An 18,597-nucleotide genomic window follows, 5' to 3' on the forward strand; every position below is an offset into this window, starting at 1 on the left:
ACACTGGTATATACACAAGCACCTGTTACCGAAACCCTGAAAATTTAAACCATGAGGAAAATTTGTGGATCAAAGCCAAACTTAAAATTTTTTGATTGTTCTGCTAGTGTGACTATCTTTTAAAAAAACTGCTAGAGAAATAAGAAAAACTTCTCTTTCATATCGTGATCTTGTTTTTGCCTTTCTGCTAAGGTTACCAGTTGTGTTACTGGTACTGCTAGTTTTAATAATGGGTTTTTGCAGGCTGATCAGTATACACTGGATGTATTCTGGCGTAAGTAGACCAAAGGAAAACACTTCTTTTCAGAGAGTTAGTGAATTTCATATGTTACTGCCAAAGTTGACATAGAAGTAAGTTTGAAAGATTCAGGGCAATGTACCCCATTGCTAATTTCCCATAAAGATCCGATTATATTTTAAAGAAACTTGTTAAAGAAAATTTTGAAACTACTACTAACATTTGGGGGGGGGGGGGAAATGTAAATTAACAGTTATCTTTAGATCAAATAAAAACAAGTGTTAAAGTCATTAATCATAAATCAGTAAAATTAAATTATACACATTCTGCAGTCATGATACCCAAGTTCCCCCTGCTGGCTAAATTTTTCAGGCCTGGACATGGTCCCCTTCTAAAAGGGTTTCTTCTTGTACATTTGTGGTTGCCTTTTCCTACTGATTTAAACTTTCTTCAGTTTTGACTTTAATCAAGCTCTGGTAGCTTGAAAGCTCCCTGAAAGTCTTTAAAAAAAAAAAGTAGTAATAAAAAAGTTCATAATCACAATTGCAGTGCCCCTCCTTTTGCTCTCCTCTGAGATTATATGCAGTATTCCCCTATGTATTAAGAGTCTGTTTCAGATTATTGAATGTTTTTTGTTAGGAACTTGATTGACAACAGGTAAAGTAACTACTTCTGCAGCTTGGCTTAGAAGCTTCAAGTTCTTGCTAACTTTAAATTTTAATTCTCAGCTTCAGTATGTGGATTCTCTTATAAAACAAAAGATATTGGATCAAGAAGGAATAATGAAACAGCCAAGGCGAACTTGTACGCTCCCAAACTATCCAAAAGGCAACCAGGATATTTTAGGCAAGGTGAGTTTTCTCTCAGAGAGCCTTCAAATGAGTTTTGTTGGTTCCAGGAAGTGGTAGTGATGAAAAATTAGCCAACCGAATATGCAGGTAGTTTTTGAGGAGAATTAAAAAGAAGATACCGTTCTCAACCCATCAGATGACCAGCTCTTCTAACAGAGCCATCAACAGGGGAATTAAATGTCTGATTGGTGTTGCAGGATGATTGTGATTAGTATGAAAAGAGGCGGTGGTCTTGGCTTCTATTTTGACTGCTCTAACTTCTGTGGTACAGATTGCACATTTAGCACAAATTGAGGATAACGAAGCAGCAAAAGTTATCTCTTGGCATTTGGCAAGTGACATGGACTGTGTAGTCACACTGACTACTGAAGCGGCTCGTTCTATTTTTGATGAAACTCAAGGTCGACAACAAGTGTTACCCCTTGATTCTATTTACAAGAAGACACTCCCTGATTGGAACAGGTAGAGAAAAAATAATGAAACTTCTGCATTTGCATTACATACTTCAACTTTTTTTTGGTCTAATTTCTTTTCTAAACTTGACTCCTATTAAATATTTGAACTAAAAAATTTCTGGCTTCATAATGGTAGCAACAGTAATGTCATTTGAAATGTTAGCTGAAATCCTAGCTTTATATCTTTAACTGTGTGTTGTTCTTTATTTAATAGGGTGTTTCTCTTAAAAAGAGAAGACAATCTGCCTTTTTTTTTTCTTCTTCATTTCTACATGTTTTCTAGAGCAGGAACTTTTTTTAATAATTCTACTGCTTCAAATCAAATTCTAACTTTTTAAAAAATCCAATTCCAGAGTACATTCCGTAAAATCATCTATAGTAATAGAAATTCATTCTGCTGTTTTGGTTTCCTGGAAGATAAAGGAAAATACAATAATTCTGTGCCTGAAAATAATTTGCTTATGAAGATGACTGCTAATATCATAAAGAATGCATTTTAGAAAAGATCTGATGTGCAGATGTATTTATAAGATCCAAAATCTCAGTTTTTATAGAATAGTGTATTAAAATTTGTGCGCAAAATTAGTCATATGAATTTGTTGGATATACGTCTCATTACAAATTAGTGTTTCACCAAAGCATCTTTAATATAACTGGCATTCCAGATAATGTTGGGATCATTTAGCACTTTAATGTGGAAGTGTTAAGATGCATTCCATTGAGTTTGAGATTTCTGACTAGATTGTCAGAAGCAATAATGAAATAAGGACAAATTGCTTTTTTCTCTTCTTTTCTTCTCCCTCACTCTTCTCCCTCACTCTCCCCTTTCTTTAACTAGGCCTTTACCTCACTTAAGAAATGGAAAAATCTTCTTCAGACCTATTGGAAATCCTGTATTTGCCAGAGATCTGTTAACATTTCCAGATAATGTAGAGCATTGTCAAACAGGTAAATGATATTAAAGAAATTGTTCATAACTTCTTTCTTTTTAATAAATGAAATACAGAAACATCACAAATCATAATCCATTCAGTAATCTTCATTGAGACATTTGCAAATACCAGTGTACATTCCTTATGAGGTCTGCTGGAAAAAAGAGGATGACATTAGCGTTAAGTACTTGCAAACAACAGTTGTGAAAATTTCAGCAGTGACCACTGTGTTCTGCTTGTTGTCTTATTTTATTTTCTCTACTACATATACTAGAGGGTTTTTCTGTTTTAAATTACTACAGCATTATCTTATTCCCAAGCTCATGTAAGCAGAAACTGACAATCATGATGCTAGTTTTATATTTTCATGTTGCAGAAGTTACTGCTTTTGTTAGGCTGTTTTTCCAGTCCTATTCCTCTCAAAAATGCGTAATGCATAGATTTATGTACATTCAGACCGAACTGTACATGACTATGTATGTTATACTTAAATAGTTAGAGTAAGAATAAGCTTTCAGTTTTTATGTAGACTCCAGTTTAGGCAACCATCATCCTCTCGCTCTTTCTAACAACATAGCAGTACCTATCTTTTCCTACCCTCCTTTTCTTAAATAAAGTAGACCTACTCCTTTATATTGAGAGTTGGAATCTGTAATTAGTTCAATAAGTTTTTCCTTTTACTTCACAACTTCACAACTTCCCAGTATTGAAATATTTCTCCCTACAGTTAATAAAAAAATAATTTTTAGTCCAGTTTATTTTCAGAAAGTTAGATATTGTCAGCGACTTCAACTATAAATTCTTCTTTGTGTCCTTCATTAGCAGATAGGCTATTACTTTTCCGGGGCAAGGCTGCATCAGGTTAGACTTTGTATAGAACAGTCTTTTATTAGCAGAAGAAAGGTCTTAAAATCAGTTGGATCATCAGCCTGGGAATGTTGGTTTGGTTTTCTTTTTTCCTTTGATAACCCATTGAATATTAAGAAACCAAGAACACCGTTCAAGGAGGACGTAAAAAAATTATCATTTATGTAATTTCCTAAAACTTGGGATTTTATCATGTGTGTCTTCACAAATGTAAATAAGATATCAAGAGAGTACTTTGGTGGAAAATACAGTCAATTATGCCATAAGGCAATTAAACGTCCTAAACTTTTTTCTTTATTAATTCTTTGATGGAAACAGAAGATTGCATATTTATCTCAATCTCAGAATAAAATTTCATTGAAAAAAGATCATGCACGTGCTATTTCCCTTGCACTTATCTGAAAAGCTGTAATAATGAAGCCTCAGAACTGATTTTTCAAAACTCAAGTTATTTTGTTGTGGAGAAATTTCATGGTTTAAAAAATTGCATTTTTCAGTGTTTGGGATGCTCTTGGGTGACACTATCATTATAGATAACTTGGATGCTGCCAACCATTACAGAAAAGAGGTATGTTTCAATTATTCTTGATACTTTTTAAAACAAATATATTGTATCGCTACATATTTAATACATTACAAACTTAGAATAATTGCTAAGTTTAATGCTGCATTAGCTGTAAGCGTGCTTTCTGTCTGTAAGTCTTGATTCACTTAAGTGAATGAAATCTTTATTATTGGCACTGACAAAATTACCTCCATTCAACAAATTCAATTATGTGAATGTTGCCATGAAGCATGGGACCATGTTTTTAAAGATAAACATTTTTAGTTTTGCAGTTAGTGTTAAATGCAAATTCTCCAGTACTTTCCTAGTCCCTGTATGTATAATAAAACACAGGAGTCGGAGGCACATGATGACATTTCGGATCCACTAAATCTTGATGTGAAACTTACTAGACCTTTTTCTGACCCATTTTATTTAGGTTTAATGGGACACATTTTAGCAGGCAAGGGTCTCTGAGGAAGTGCTGACACTGAGCACTTTCTGTTTCAGCTTATGAGTTTGCTAGAATTGAAGTAATGATTCAGCATAAGAATGTAGAACCATACTGCTTAAACATTAAGCTCTTGGAGCTGGATATTCTTTTTTTTTTTTTCCCCCCTCTCCAGAAGTATAAGAAATTGTACTGCAGGGCTGTTCATAAGAGCACTACAAGTTAACAACCTCTGGTGCCATCAGAAATTGGTTACCTGTTTCGTTCTTTCACAGTCAGTGCAACACAGGTTTCCTGCTCTGTGCTCTGGGCCTGACCAGCTCTTTTACTCTGTGATTCCGTTCCCTTTTTATTGGCTACCGCTAGCTGGTAACCTGGGGACAAGGACTGTCTCGAATGTTTTCAGAGAGTGTCTCAGAAATATGGATATAGTCATAGTGAAAACCAGATGATTGACATTCATATTTTAATTTTCATCATGTGTAATAACCATCTCAGTGTCTGTCAAGTGAACAAATAGCTACCATTTTTCAGCTGTGAAGACTGTGTGTGCTTCTTTCATCAAAAAGTATATATTTTTTGCTGCAAAATCAAATAGAAGAGACAGAAGAGTCAGATCTCGGTTGTTAATCAGTGTCAGGAGACTTGACCATCTGTGTCTGTTCAGGGAAAGGAGTTTGTATATGTAGTCATTTCCCAAAATGAGGTCTGGGTCATTTCACTTGGTTAGTCTGTCACACCATTTGTTTCAGTCACCCACCACAGGTAAATTTCATCAACTATATGGAAGTTTTATTGAATATGTTATAAGAAATAAATCCCTTGGCATTTAGATGCTTTAAATCTTGTGCATTTAAAAAAAAAAAAAGCTCAGATTTTTTATCAACACTAATGTTTATTGCCATTACTTCATAGTATATGTTGATAATTAGCTTTTTCCCAGTATAGATCTAAATTCTGCCTCCAGAGTTCTGATAAATCTGAAGAGACAAAAAACCCCCGAAAAATCTAGTCTTCATAATTATCAACAGTACTGTTTAATTTTAATATATGCATTGTATTACTTGAGAGCAAAAGTCATGAAATGTAATTTCATAAAATATGTTCTCATTAGAGAACAAACTGCATCGTAGTTGAAAGATAGAAAGCTTCACAACAGCATTGTTGAAAACTTAGATTTTTTTTTTCCATGGAGTTACTAATTCAGTATCACTTTTTATACCTCTGTAGGTTGTGAAAATTACACACTGCCCTACTTTGCTGACTAGGGAAGGAGACAGGATTCGCAGCAATGGAAAATTTGGAGGCCTTCAGAATAAAGCTCCTCCAATGGACAAACTCAGAGGAATGGTATTTGGAGCACCCATGCCAAAACTTTACTCTACTTTCTCTGGACAGATTGGTGGGTTGATGAAGTCATGAAAACACAGAACTTCCAAAATTATATTGCTTGCCTATGTTTGTTACTCTCTTACGTAATATAAAAAGGAAAACCTCAATTTAGCATAAAGTTATTTTAAGAAATATGACCTGTACAATGTCCTATTTATGAATTTCCCTTTTCTTAAAAGCTTATAGCTATTAAATTTCCTGAAAAAAAAAATAATAATCATGAGATATTCCCCCGTTTTCTTAGTTTTATTAAAGAAAGAGTATAAGCAGGTAGTGATCATTCAAACAGCAGGCATGAGAAGCTTGAGCTGATTGAATTCCAGCATCCTTGAAGAACAGAAGTTTCAGGTCTTTCTCCTCTGGAAACACCATACATCAATTTAGAATTTCTTACTGTGCAAGTAACTCTATGAAGCAGTGGTAGAAAAATTCCTGTTCTCATCAGAGTCATGCGCAACATCATCTACATTATTTCCCTAACAAGAAGATACCTTATATTTCCTGTGGCATCACTTACATTTCATTACGTGCTTGGATTCTTCCTTTCAGAATAAAGGTTATAAATGAAGTTAAAAGATGGCAGCTTCTGACATGTAACAGCTGACCTGACTGATTTGTAAAACATTGAAAAGTCTTACTCACAAATAAGGTTGTTCTTAAATACTTAGTTTTCAAAAGAAAGGACATGAAGTTTTTTCATGACAGTATTCCTAGAAATGTGCAATGGAGTGGGGTGGGAAGAGAACGGGAGAGAGAGAACACGTGTACCTGTTGAAGTAGCCTTATATATGAGCAAGCTACTTAACATTGACCAGTTGAGGGAGAAAAAAAGACTAAAAAGATCTTTCATAGGCATTTCAGTAAAAATATATTACAGGCAGGAAAAACATAGTAAGCATTTCAGCTACAGACAGAAATATGCTGGGTTTAGCACACTTTATATTTGTCTATCAACACATTTTCAGTTGTCGAACTCAATTATTACCCAAGGTGAATTAAATTGGAATTTTCTATAGTTTAGTACAGGAACAATCATGGCAGAAGAAAAGGGCATATGTTTTAATTTCACTTGGATAGTTACTAGATATTTAAAGGAAAATAATAGTGAAATTCCATATAAAGAACAGCGCCTCGTTACACAAGACTTGTTTTGAACTGAATTTCAGCCTTAACATTAGTTGTGACTTGCTCTTCTTCTATGTTTGTAGCAAAAAGGAAAGTAGTTACTTAAACTGTGATTACACCGACAAGGTACTTCTAAAATAAACCATACTAAGAATTTACAGTGCCTTTTGTCAGTCTGCAGGAACTATCTATATGAATGCTTTCACCCTGTGGCAAATGTAAGGTAATCTAGTGTTCAGTTAAGCTTTGTGCAAGCTACTTCATATTCACCACAAAGTAAAATGAATGAGCCTGGGCTAAACATGCTTGAACCCTTTCTTTATTGCTTGACATATTTATTCAATGCCTGGACAGAGAAAAATTCTCTATCTCATATGTTAAAAGAGGAACAAAGTTTGTCAGCAAAATATGCCCTTGTTTAGCTGAGTCTACTGCTGTCTCCTTGTTTAAATTTCCATAGGTGGGACAAAGTGAAACTCAGTAAATGTTCTCTTGTTCCACAAGGTGGACTAGAATTCAACTCAGTAATACAAGCTTCAGCTTTGTAGCACTGAAAGTGAAACATACTACAAGCACACTTAAAGGCATCAAAGGTAGAAAATTCAGTTTGGAGCACACAAGGGACAAGATGTGTAAAGAAATACCTCTTTGCCACGTCATTTTCGGAGTTCGCTGGTACTTTACTGTGATCTAAGATACGGGCTCAAAAAGAAAAGAGAAATCAGTCTGTCTTTGCAGTCATTTTAAGAACAGCCACTGGTCCACTATAAGTTTGGGTCTTTTTTTTAAGTAGTGCTTTTTGAAAGCTATGTTTTCTTGTGAATCTTACACATTATCTGGATTGTATTCGGTAGCCTTCTAACTCAAAATGACCACTTATTTACTGTTTTGTGTTTTATTATTTCATTCTTCAATTAGATCTTCTTCAGCAATACCGTGCAGCAGTGGTGAAACTTGATAATGTGAATAAGGACCTTGATTTCCATTTGCAGTCACTTACCACTCCAGAAATGCAAAAGAAAAAACAGGAACTTGCCAAACAAGAGGAAAGTCTCAAGATAATAGAACAAAAATTGGGTAGGTTATTGTATTATATTTTTGGTGTCCTAAAGGAGGAGAACTGTTAAGTGCATCCAGATGTATTCTACTCTCACAAACTAACAAGTTCAAGCTACGAAGGAAGATTGTTAAAATTAATTAAGAGCTTAGAGATGTCTCATTTTAGGGAAAGAATAGAAAACCTGTATGTAGTATGATGCTGTGGATATTGCCTAGACCAGCACTGCCCTGTAATGTGTTCAGACAAGAAAAATGTGGTCAGTTAGTGTCTTGTGAGCATGATACTATGATCTCACTAATATGAGGTTATATAACTGCTAGTCTGGCTGGCCCAGTGGTAGAGAACATTGACATTCCTTTTGAAATGACCGTGTGGTAAAGAGCTGAATTGCTTTTGCTAAGGAAACACAATCAAAACATTGTACTACAAAAAGAAACACCCCTAATTCTGCAAGGATAGTATTTCCTAGTTAGAAATGCTTTTTATGCCAATATCAAATAATTTATGATATTTCAAAATATTTAAAAAAACATTTACTCTGTGACAACTGTAAATAAAGCAAATGTTTTTACCTGTCATCTTTGAACTGTTTCAGACATAAGGTAACTGTAAAATTTATGGCACGTCTAAAGCCTTACTTCAGAGGTTTAACACTACTGTTACAGGACCCATTTATAATCAGTGGGATTAATATTTTAAGTTTGTTCTTACTTGCAACTTTTTCATAGGTATGACTCCATCAGATAAAGTCACTGAATCATTGCTTCAGCCTGAAATGTTAGATATGTCTGACACCCCCATCCCCCCCAAAAGAATGCGAAGAGAAACGGTAAAAAAATTGTATAGGTAAGTCTATTCTCAATCTAGTCGTTACTTTCCCATATCTTGAGTTCAAAGCGAAAACGAGTTTGTTTTTTTTTGCATGGGAGATTTTTTTTTTAATTCATATTTGTATACAATAACCAACAATGAGTAAAGTTTGTGTAAGGCTGATTTTCAAGGTAATTTTTATTTCCTTTAAAGTTTCTGCTGTTATCCTTTCAGGTAGTTGTAGAGAGCGATGAGGTCTCCCCTCAGCCTTCTTTTCTCCAGGCTGAACAGTCCCAGTTCCCTCAGCCGCTCCTCATAAGACTTGTTCTCCAGACCCCTCACCAGCCTCGTTGCCCTTCTCTGGACACGCTCCAGCACCTCAACGTCCTTCTTGTAGTGAGGGGCCCAAAACTGAACACAGTAGTCGAGGTGCGGCCTCACCAGGGCCGAGTACAGGGGCACAATCACTTCCCTACTCCTACTGGCCACACTATTTCTGATACAGGCCAGGATGCCATTGGCCTTCTTGGCCGCCTGGGCACACTGCCGGCTCATGTTCAGCCGGCTGTCGACCAACACCCCCAGGTCCTTTTCCGCCAGGCAGCTTTCCAGCCACTCTTCCCCAAGCCTGTAGCGCTGCATGGGGTTGTTGTGGCCGAAGTGCAGGACCCGGCACTTGGCCTTGTTGAACCTCATACAGTTGGCCTGGGCCCATCCATCCAGCCTGTCCAGGTCCCTCTGCAGAGCCTTCCTACCCTCGAGCAGATCAACACTCCCACCCAACTTGGTGTCGTCTGCAAACTTACTGAGGGTGCACTCAATCCCCTCACCCGGATCATCGATAAAGATATTAAACAAGACCGGCCCCAGTACTGAGCCCTGGGGAACACCGCTCGTGACCGGCCGCCAACTGGATGTAACTCCATTCACCACAACTCTCTGGGCCCGGCCGTCCAGCCAGTTTTTGACCCAGCGCAGAGTCCACCTGTCTAAGCCGTGAGCCGCCAGCTTCTCTAGGAGAATGCTGTGGGAGACAGTGTCAAAGGCCTTGCTGAAGTCCAGGTAGACCACATCCACAGCCTTTCCCTCATCCACTAGGCGGGTCACCTGGTCATAGAAGGAGATCAGGTTGGTCAAGCAGGACCTGCCTCTCATGAACCCGTGCTGGCTGGGCCTGATCCCCTGGTTGTCCCGCTCATGCCTTGTGAGCGCCCTCAAGATGAGCCGCTCCATAATCTTCCCCGGCACCAAGGTCAGGCTGACAGGCCTGTAGTTCCCCGGATCCTCCTTCCGGCCCTTCTTGTGGATGGGCGTCACATTGGCAAGCCTCCAGTCTTCCGGGACCTCCCCCGTTAACCAGGACTGATGATAAATGATGGAGAGCGGCTTGGCGAGCACCTCCGCCAGCTCCCTCAGCACTCTCGGGTGGATCCCATCCGGCCCCATAGACTTGTGAGTGTCCAGGTGGCATAGCAGGTCATTGACTGCTTCCTCCTGGATTACGGGGGGTTCATCCTGCTCGCCGTCCCCGTCTTCCAGCTCGGGGGGCCGAGTACCCTGAGGATAACTGGTCTGCCTGTTAAAGACTGAGGCAAAGAAGGCACTGAGTACCTCAGCCTTTTCCTCATCCTCAGTGACAATGTTCCCCCTTGCATCCAATAAAGGATGGAGATTCTCCTTGGCTCTCTTCTTGTCATTAATATATTTGTAAAAACTTTTTTTGTTGTCTTTAACGACAGCGGCCAGATTGCGTTCTAGCTGGGCTTTTGCCTTTCTCATTTCCTCTCTGCACGACCTAACGAGATCCCTGTACTCTTCTTGAGTCGCCTGCCCCTTCTTCCACAAGCGGTAAACTCTCCTTTTTTTCCTGAGTCCCAGCAAGAGCTCCCCGTTCAGCCAGGCCGGTCGTCTTCCCCGCCCATTCTTCTTACGGCGTACAGGGACAGCCTGCTCCTGCGCCTTTAAGACTTCCTTCTTGAAGATCGTCCAGCCTTCCTGGACCCCTTTGCCCTTCAGGACCGTCTCCCACGGGACTCTCTCAACCAGCGTCCTGAACAGGCCAAAGTCCGCCCTCCGGAAGTCCATGGTTGCAGTTTTGCTGCCCCCCCTCCTTACTTCACCAAGAAGCGAGAATTCTATCATTTCATGGTCGCTAAGCCCAAGACGGCCTCCGACCACCACATCTCCCACCAGTCCTTCTCTGTTAGTAAACAGCAGGTCGAGCGAGGCACCTCCCCTGGTAGGCTCACTTACCAGCTGTGTCAGGAAGTTGTCTTCCACACACTCCAGGAACCTCCTAGACTGCTTCCTCTCTGCCGTGTTGTATTTCCAGCAGACATCCGGGAAGTTGAAGTCCCCCACGAGAACAAGGGCTAGCGATTGAGAGACTTCTGCCAGCCGCTTATAGAACGCTTCATCCGCCCCTTCATCCTGGTTGGGTGGTCTATAACAGACTCCCAGCAGGATATCTGCCTCGTTGGCCTTCCCCCTCATCCTTACCCATAGACACTCAACCGTACCATCATCACAATCGTTGAGCTCTATACAATCAAAACACTCCCTAACATACAGGGCCACCCCACCGCCTCTCCTTCCTCGCCTGTCCCTTCTGAAGAGTCTGTAGCCATCCATTGCAGCACTCCAGTCGTGAGAGTCACCCCACCATGTTTCTGTGAGGGCGACTAAGTCATATGTCTCCCGCTGCACAATGGCTTCCAGCTCCTCCTGCTTGCCGCCCATGCTGTGTGCATTGGTGTAGATGCACTTGAGCTGGGCTATCGATTTCGCCCCCGGCATCGGCACGCCACCCCTCGGCTCATCTCTAGCGAGCCTGGTTTTATCCCCTTCCCCCTTCGAACCTAGTTTAAAGCCCTCTCAATGAGCCCTGCCAATTCATGAGCCATGATCCTTTTTCCCTTGTGAGACAGCTGGACTCCGTCTGTCACCAGCAGGCCCGGTGCCATGTAAACCTCCCCATGATCAAAAAAGCCAAAATTCCTCCGACGGCACCAGCCCCTGAGCCACGTGTTGATCAGGTGTGTTTTCCTGCTCCTTTCGGTATCCTTCCCTGCCACTGTAGGGATTGAGGAAAACACTACCTGTGCTCCCGATCCTTGAACCAGTCGCCCCAGTGCCCTGAAGTCCCTTTTGATCGCTGCAGGACTTCTCTCCACAACCTCATCACTGCCAGCCTGTATAACCAGCAGCGGGTAGTAATCAGAAGGCCGTACCAAACCAGGGAGCTTCCTAGTGATGTCTCTGACCCGGGCCCCAGGGAGGCAGCAGACTTCCCTGTGGGACGGGTCTGGTCGGCATATCGGGCCCTCTGTTCCCCTGAGAAGGGAATCGCCTATGACAATTACCCTCCTTTTTTTCTTAGCAGCGGCAGTCGTAATGCGTGGGGCTGACTGCCTCACCCTAAGCTTGATCTAAAGATTTGCTTGCTAATTCTAATTCTGTTTCTCTTTATGAACTGATTGATTGGCATCTTTGTGCATTCACGTTCCCCATATTTTCTGGTATATTCAACTCTGTTGCCCCCCAGAAGTATTTGAGATGGCTTGGTCTGTAAACTCTTTTAAGGTTTGATGTCAAATACTGGGCAGATGAACAGAGAAAGAATCATTCTTACAGAACAGAGAAAGAATCATTGTTACATAATTTTTTCTAAGTAACTGTCAGGTGAGCTGGTGGTAGAGTATTTAACACAGTTATCTCTTTACCTGTGTACCTACTTCTACATTGCCTCTGTGGCTAATGAACATTTGTACACATCAAAAAAAAAAATCAGGGAAATCTCTAAGTCTGTATCTTTAAAATGACATGGAACTGACTTTCCGTTTCTCATGTCTCTCCTCATGACTGCATCATTGTCTTTGCTGAACCATGGTTGTATTTTTGAGATTATTTAAATCTTATTCACTTGTGTTCTGTAAATCTCAGAATGAGTTTTCACTATATTACTATGTCTCTATTATTTATATTTGCTATTATTTTAATTTTTTTGTGTACATTTAGAGAACTTAGTGGTTATGTATTTAAACTATCTAATATTAGCCTGATGCTATTCCTAATTTTAACAAAATAATTACAAGAATAAGCAGCTGTGCACAAATATGGGGTTTATATTTATGCTAGTGGGAGCTCTGTGCTTTTCATCAATTATATCAAATACATATATATACAAATAAAAAAGATATATATAATATATATAAATAGAAAAAAGGGCTTGGTTTATAAGCTACTGTGCCTGTGGTTTTGTTTAGCTCAGAAGAATGGATCTCCTCTCCCACAAAGAAGCAGCAGCAACAGCAACCACTGCAAACATCCCCTTCAGAACTTAATGGAAATCCACGAAAGAGAAAGGCATAGACTGATGAGACTTGTGGAAATAGCTATGTACTGAAAATATGAATACGTTCAGTTAAAGGAAATATTCATGTTGTATTACCCATTATTATGAAGATTTTTATACTGATAGAAGATATAAATGTATTTCAGTTATAGTAGTAACAAAAATTTAAGTATTTAACATTGATAGCCTAATTTTTGTATAGTTAATTTTCATTTCTAAAAGCTTTCAGAGTTTTTATGTTCATGTGTGAAAAAAAAGTTTAAAATATATCCTTTTTTATTTATGAAAAAAATCAATCTTTTCAATAAAATTGCTTCAATACAAAGCGCTGCCAATATAATCGATTGTAATAATTAAGTCAACAGATTGTGCCATGAAATGAGATTTTAATTTAAAAAGCATCCCTGGCTGTCTTAGGGAAGAGAACTTTCTGGACTGCTTTTTTTTGATGGATGAGGTGTCAAGGTAATATCAATTTAAAAGGGAGGGTTTGAGCAGCGATATACTGAGATCTAATCACAGCCGTTTGTAGAGTCTTCAGACAGTTAACAACAAGCCAGTATCAAAGGCTGTGCCCAAGGTATTGACATGGGAATTCGTATCTCCTTCAGACAGTGCCAGTGGAAAAAACAAAGTAGTAACTTGTGAGTATGAAAAGTGTAACAGGCTTACCGGAGGCTTTTTTATGGATTGGGAGAGTGGCGAGGAGGGATATTTCATGGGTGCAAATGAGCTACAATATAGTACCAATGCTAACCACTTTCAACATCTGTATTACCACAACCCTCATACAAGAACCTCGCTGCTTAAGCAGATCAAAAATTCGTCCTTAAATTGGTCCTTGATACCAAAAATGTAACTACGACAGAAGGATTTGAGTAGGAAACGGTAATGTCACAAAGGAAAAAGGAAAATCCTTACAGCTGAACTGTGTGTACGCATATTAAGAGTTGGAAATGGAGATTTAAGCTGGAGGTAAAACAATCGTGTTGGGAAACTGTAGATACCTGGACAGAGTTTTACTTCATAAGGCTGTCTCCAGCTTAAAAAAAAAAAAAAATTCTGTTGGCTTTCATAAATACCTAAAGAAAATTAAAGTTTTCCATGGTTTAAGAAACGGAGTCTTAAAATGCTAGAGAAAGTAGTCAACAGGTAAATGAGACCAAAAAAAAAGGGAGAGTCAAGGGTCACCTCTAGTGATCTGCATCACAAGGATTTTAGTAATGTACAGGGCAGAAAAGGACCAGGCATGGTTAAAAATACAATTTCAGCCAGGGTCAGAGTGAGCAGTTGGAAATAGGCTTGATTTGATGAAAAAGATAGGGCAAGAGTAGAGAGCTAAACTTGAGACAGTATAAAACTGTTATTTGAAGCTGTGTAAATAAAGAACATCGCAGGAGAAGGTGTTCCAGGATGTGGACGTGTTGGTTCACACCAGCCTCGAAGAATTTCTGCTTTGGAGTGAAAGTTGATATCAAATCTACTGATTTATACTCACTCAGCAACAAGCATTTTATATACAGCTTTTCTGAAAAGGGACTTTAAACTTAAAAAGACATGTTGACATCCTGCTGGAAGTTTCAGAATGCTGGTCACTGGTGCACATCTCTATGACATTTCTAATAAAATGGAATTTCTCCAAATTAAGGATGCAATGCATTCTGTGGTGCAAGGTTCTCCAAAACCTCATGTCTTAATGGTAGTCTAAATTATTTTAGACATCAATTTGTCCTATTCTTAAAGAAAATAAATATATTCGAGTATAACGTAATATCTGCCTCAGCCCTTTTTCCTGCTTTTCTAAATTTTAGACATCAAGACTTGAACCAGGCAGCCATAATGGAGAGTTTGCCATGTAAGAAATTGTCCCAGCACACCAAGTTACTTGGTAGTACTTCTTTTAAATGCATTTATTTTACTTCTGACATCTGCCTAGCCTCACCCTCCAACCTCTGGATGACCTTGAATCCTTTATTTGATTAACTACCTATTCTAGCAGAAACGTTTCCTTTTGAAATTCATCTCTTGCCCTCAGTGGTCAGTATAGGCACTACCAGCGTCACGTGATGTATCTCCCTGCTGGCAGCAGCAAACAGGAAATTAAGGATGTTTTCCGGAGTTGTGCAATAACTATCGGAGATTTCAGGAAATTTCACAAGGGAATTTTCAGGATTTTTCAGCAGAGTGATTGCAGGTTGTTACAGTGCAAGTTACTGCTCTGCATAGCTGTTCAGGGCAGCTGATTCGGTCCTGACAAAACATTCACGCTCGGAAGGTAAGTGTCAATTTGTTTTCTTTACCCATTCTTTACCCTGTAACAGAGCGAACTAGGGACTAAAAACTAAGGTGTGTATGTGGCGCTCACTGATTTCATGAGGGGCTGGTGGAGAGCGGTGGAGGAAACGTGAGAGGAAGCAGTTCTAGCTGGGGCCTGGGCCAGCTCATGGGAACAAGGAGCTGGTGTCTGATGGAGGCCGGAAGCAGCTCCGGGTGGAGAAGGGCTGCTGCCTGCTGCTCCGCAGGGAGACGGAGCAGCCGCTCAGCAGGGCTGGGCAGTGATGGGATGGAGGAGTGGGCTGCAGGCACGTCAGGTCAGGCCCAGACTGTACTGCAGCCGGTGGCACCAGCCACAGAGCGGGGCTGGCTGGAAGTCCCCTTGGTTCCCTCTTGTCTGCTGGCACCTCTCCCAGCGCAGGGAGACAGGACCTCACCGTCTTTTTTTTTTTCCCAACAGAGACTCCCAGAGACACCTGCATGGTGCTGCTGTCCCAGTGTGAGGTGATGTCTGCAGTGGGCACTAGTGTGCAGGGGCCTATCGCTGTACCCTGTCAGGAAGCTGAGTAGGAAGCCCATTGCTGTGCCAGGTGACCCCACTCCGCACAGTGGGCCCTGTACCCCCCCACAGCAGTTTTTCTGCTCAGAAGGTAGACGAGATTTCCCCCATCAAAAGACCTGAGACCTTGCCCTTTCCCCAGCTTGTGGCTTTCATTGCTCCCTGCTCCATCAGACCCCAATATCATCGTGTTGTATGCTGGGCTCATCAGTGAAGATGGAAATTGGGGCACCTGTCGCTTCAATAAGGAGAGACAGGGGGGTGCACCTCTATGGTGTAAGCTGATGAGTTCTCCTGTAGGACAGGGAACCTCTGGCAAAAGTATTGAGAGGAAACCTAACGTGAGTCCTGTGCCTGGGCTTGTGTCAGCAACTGTACTTACCTTCTTCCCGGCCTCCTTCCCTTCAGCAGAGGAGAAAACGTCAATGGCAAGACTTTTTTTTTTTTCTTTCACCCACCCCTAAGGGACCATAGCTTGAGTCGGTGCTTAAGCTCTGCTTCCCCTAGGCCGGTGTGTACTTCCGTGCTTTCTGCTCTTCCTCTAGCAAGCAGGGATGCAGAGACTGCCTGTGTCAGGTGAGCAGGGATACCCCGTGTAACCCAGTGGTGTTGGTCAGTGACAAGTCCTTCCTTTCCAAACCACGCTGTTGTGGTGTTACAGCCCCACCATCAGTACCATGGCCCCGGCTCCATAACTCTACCATCCCAGTATCACCATCTTCTCCAGTACTTCTCTAGCCACATGTTCCTTCTGCCTCCTCCAGGGCCTCTCTGAGTCCCATTGTGAGCCAGGGTTCCAGTTCAGGGAAAGAGCAGTGAGAGGGAAGGAGGCGAGGATGCTGCCCAAGGGAGCAAAAGGAAGGCAGAGCAGTAAGCAAGGCAGGCAACCGGTGTAGGACGATGCTATGCTATCACTATGTCAGTAGCCTAGATGAAAAATGCACCCATTCCAAATGTCCATTGAGACACCTTGAGACTTGAGCAGTATAATTACTGGATGTTTTGCTCAGAAGCCTCCAAAGTAGGTGCTTATTTGATGAAGCTAGGTTTATATTGCTGTTCTGAGCTCCATTTCAACTAAGCTGGTCAAGAGATTTGCAGTCACCATTGATGAATGGTCCATACTGTTAATTGCTCACAATAGGAAGAGAGGTAAGTTGCTTGCTGTAATGTGTTTTTTCAGGGATGCGGTGTCTACAGGTGCATTTTGCAGTTATTCCTCCATGCCTTTTGCTGTGTGGTTCTCGATAACTGGATCCAGTAGATCAGCTGGGGGGAGGAGGAAGTGAAACAAACTCAGTTCTCCTTGGTGAATGAAGCACAACTCAAGTTGTGAGCACTCAAAGCAGGTCTAGCTCACTAAGGTGTGTATGTTTCGTGATACAGTGTCATGGTTTAACCTCAGCAGGCAACTAAGCCCCACACAGCCGCTCACTCACTCCCCCCCAGTAGGATGGGGGAGAGAATCGGAAGGGTAAAAGTGAGAAAACTCGTGGGTTGAGATAAAGACAGTTTAATAGGTAAAGCAAAAGCTGCTCATGCAAGCAAAGCAAAACAAGAAATTCATTCACTGCTTCCCATGGGCAGGCAGGTGTTCAGCCATCTCCAGGAAAGCAGGGCTCCATCATGCGTAACGGTTACTTGGGAAGACAAACGCCATCACTCCAAACATCCCCCCCTTCCTTCTTCTTCCCCCAGCTTTATATGCTGAGCATGACATCACATGGTATGGAATGTCCCTTTAGCCAGTTTGGCTGTGCCCCCTCCCAGCTTCTTGTGCACCTCCAGCCTTCTCAGTCGGTAGAGCATGGGAAGCTGAAAAGTCCTTGACTAGTGTAAGCACCACTTAGCAACAACTAAAACATCAGTGTGTTATCAACATTGTTCTCACCCTAAATCCAAAACACAGCACTGTACCAGCTACTGGGAAGGAAATTAACTCTATCCCTGCCGAAACCAGGACATACAGGAACAGCAATCCTCCATGATATTTGAAAAGTCATGGCAGTCAGGTGAAGTCCCTGGTGACTGGAAAAAGGGAAACATTGCACCCCCATTTTTAAAAAGGGTAGAAAGGAGGACCCTGGGAACTACTGACCTGTCAGTCTCACCTCTGTGCCTGGGAAGATGATGGAACAGATCCTCCTGGAAGCTCTGCTAAGGCACATGGAGGACAGGGAGGTGATTCGAGACAGCCAGCATGGCTTCACCAAGGGCAAGTCCTGCCTGACCAACCTAGTGGCCTTCTGTGATGGGGTGACTACATCAGTGGACATGGGAAGGGCTACAGATGTCATCTATCTGGACTCTGTAAGGCCTTTGATACGGTCCCCCACAACATCCTTCTCTCTCAACTGGAGAGGTATGGATTTGATGGGTGGACTGTCCGGTGGGTGAGGAATTGGTTGGATGGTCGCATCCAGAGAGTAGTGGTCAACGGCTCAATGTCCAGATGGAGACTGGTGATGAGTGGCATCCCTCAGGAGCCTGTATTGGGACCGGTACTGTTTAATATCTTCATCAATGACATAGACAGAGGGATCAAGTCCACCCTCAGCAAGTTTGCAGATGACACCAAGCTGAGTGGTGTGGTCAACACACCTGAGGAACAGGATGCCATCCAGAGGGACCTGGACAAGCTGGAGAAGTGGGCCTGTGTGAACCTCATGAGGTTCAACAAGGCCA

At 41.3% G+C, this 18,597-nt stretch overlaps 1 protein-coding gene across 1 annotated transcript in view; it reads left to right on the plus strand.

The window, feature by feature from the left end:
* The window catches only part of SMCHD1 (structural maintenance of chromosomes flexible hinge domain containing 1), a 100,278-nt gene extending 85,428 nt beyond the window's left edge, over positions 1-14,850 (plus strand). Inside the window, exons 41-48 of the mRNA XM_076329886.1 lie at positions 967-1,089; positions 1,361-1,551; positions 2,383-2,492; positions 3,841-3,911; positions 5,569-5,740; positions 7,774-7,932; positions 8,644-8,761; positions 12,991-14,850. Of these exons, the coding sequence (XP_076186001.1) occupies positions 967-1,089; positions 1,361-1,551; positions 2,383-2,492; positions 3,841-3,911; positions 5,569-5,740; positions 7,774-7,932; positions 8,644-8,761; positions 12,991-13,096 (1,050 nt within the window). The 3' untranslated portion in view covers positions 13,097-14,850. The remainder of the gene's footprint in view (positions 1-966; positions 1,090-1,360; positions 1,552-2,382; positions 2,493-3,840; positions 3,912-5,568; positions 5,741-7,773; positions 7,933-8,643; positions 8,762-12,990) is intronic.
* The last annotated feature ends 3,747 nt before the right edge of the window (positions 14,851-18,597 follow it).

This window comes from Aptenodytes patagonicus, chromosome 2, assembly GCF_965638725.1.
Source record: "Aptenodytes patagonicus chromosome 2, bAptPat1.pri.cur, whole genome shotgun sequence".
NCBI lineage: Eukaryota > Metazoa > Chordata > Aves > Sphenisciformes > Spheniscidae > Aptenodytes > Aptenodytes patagonicus.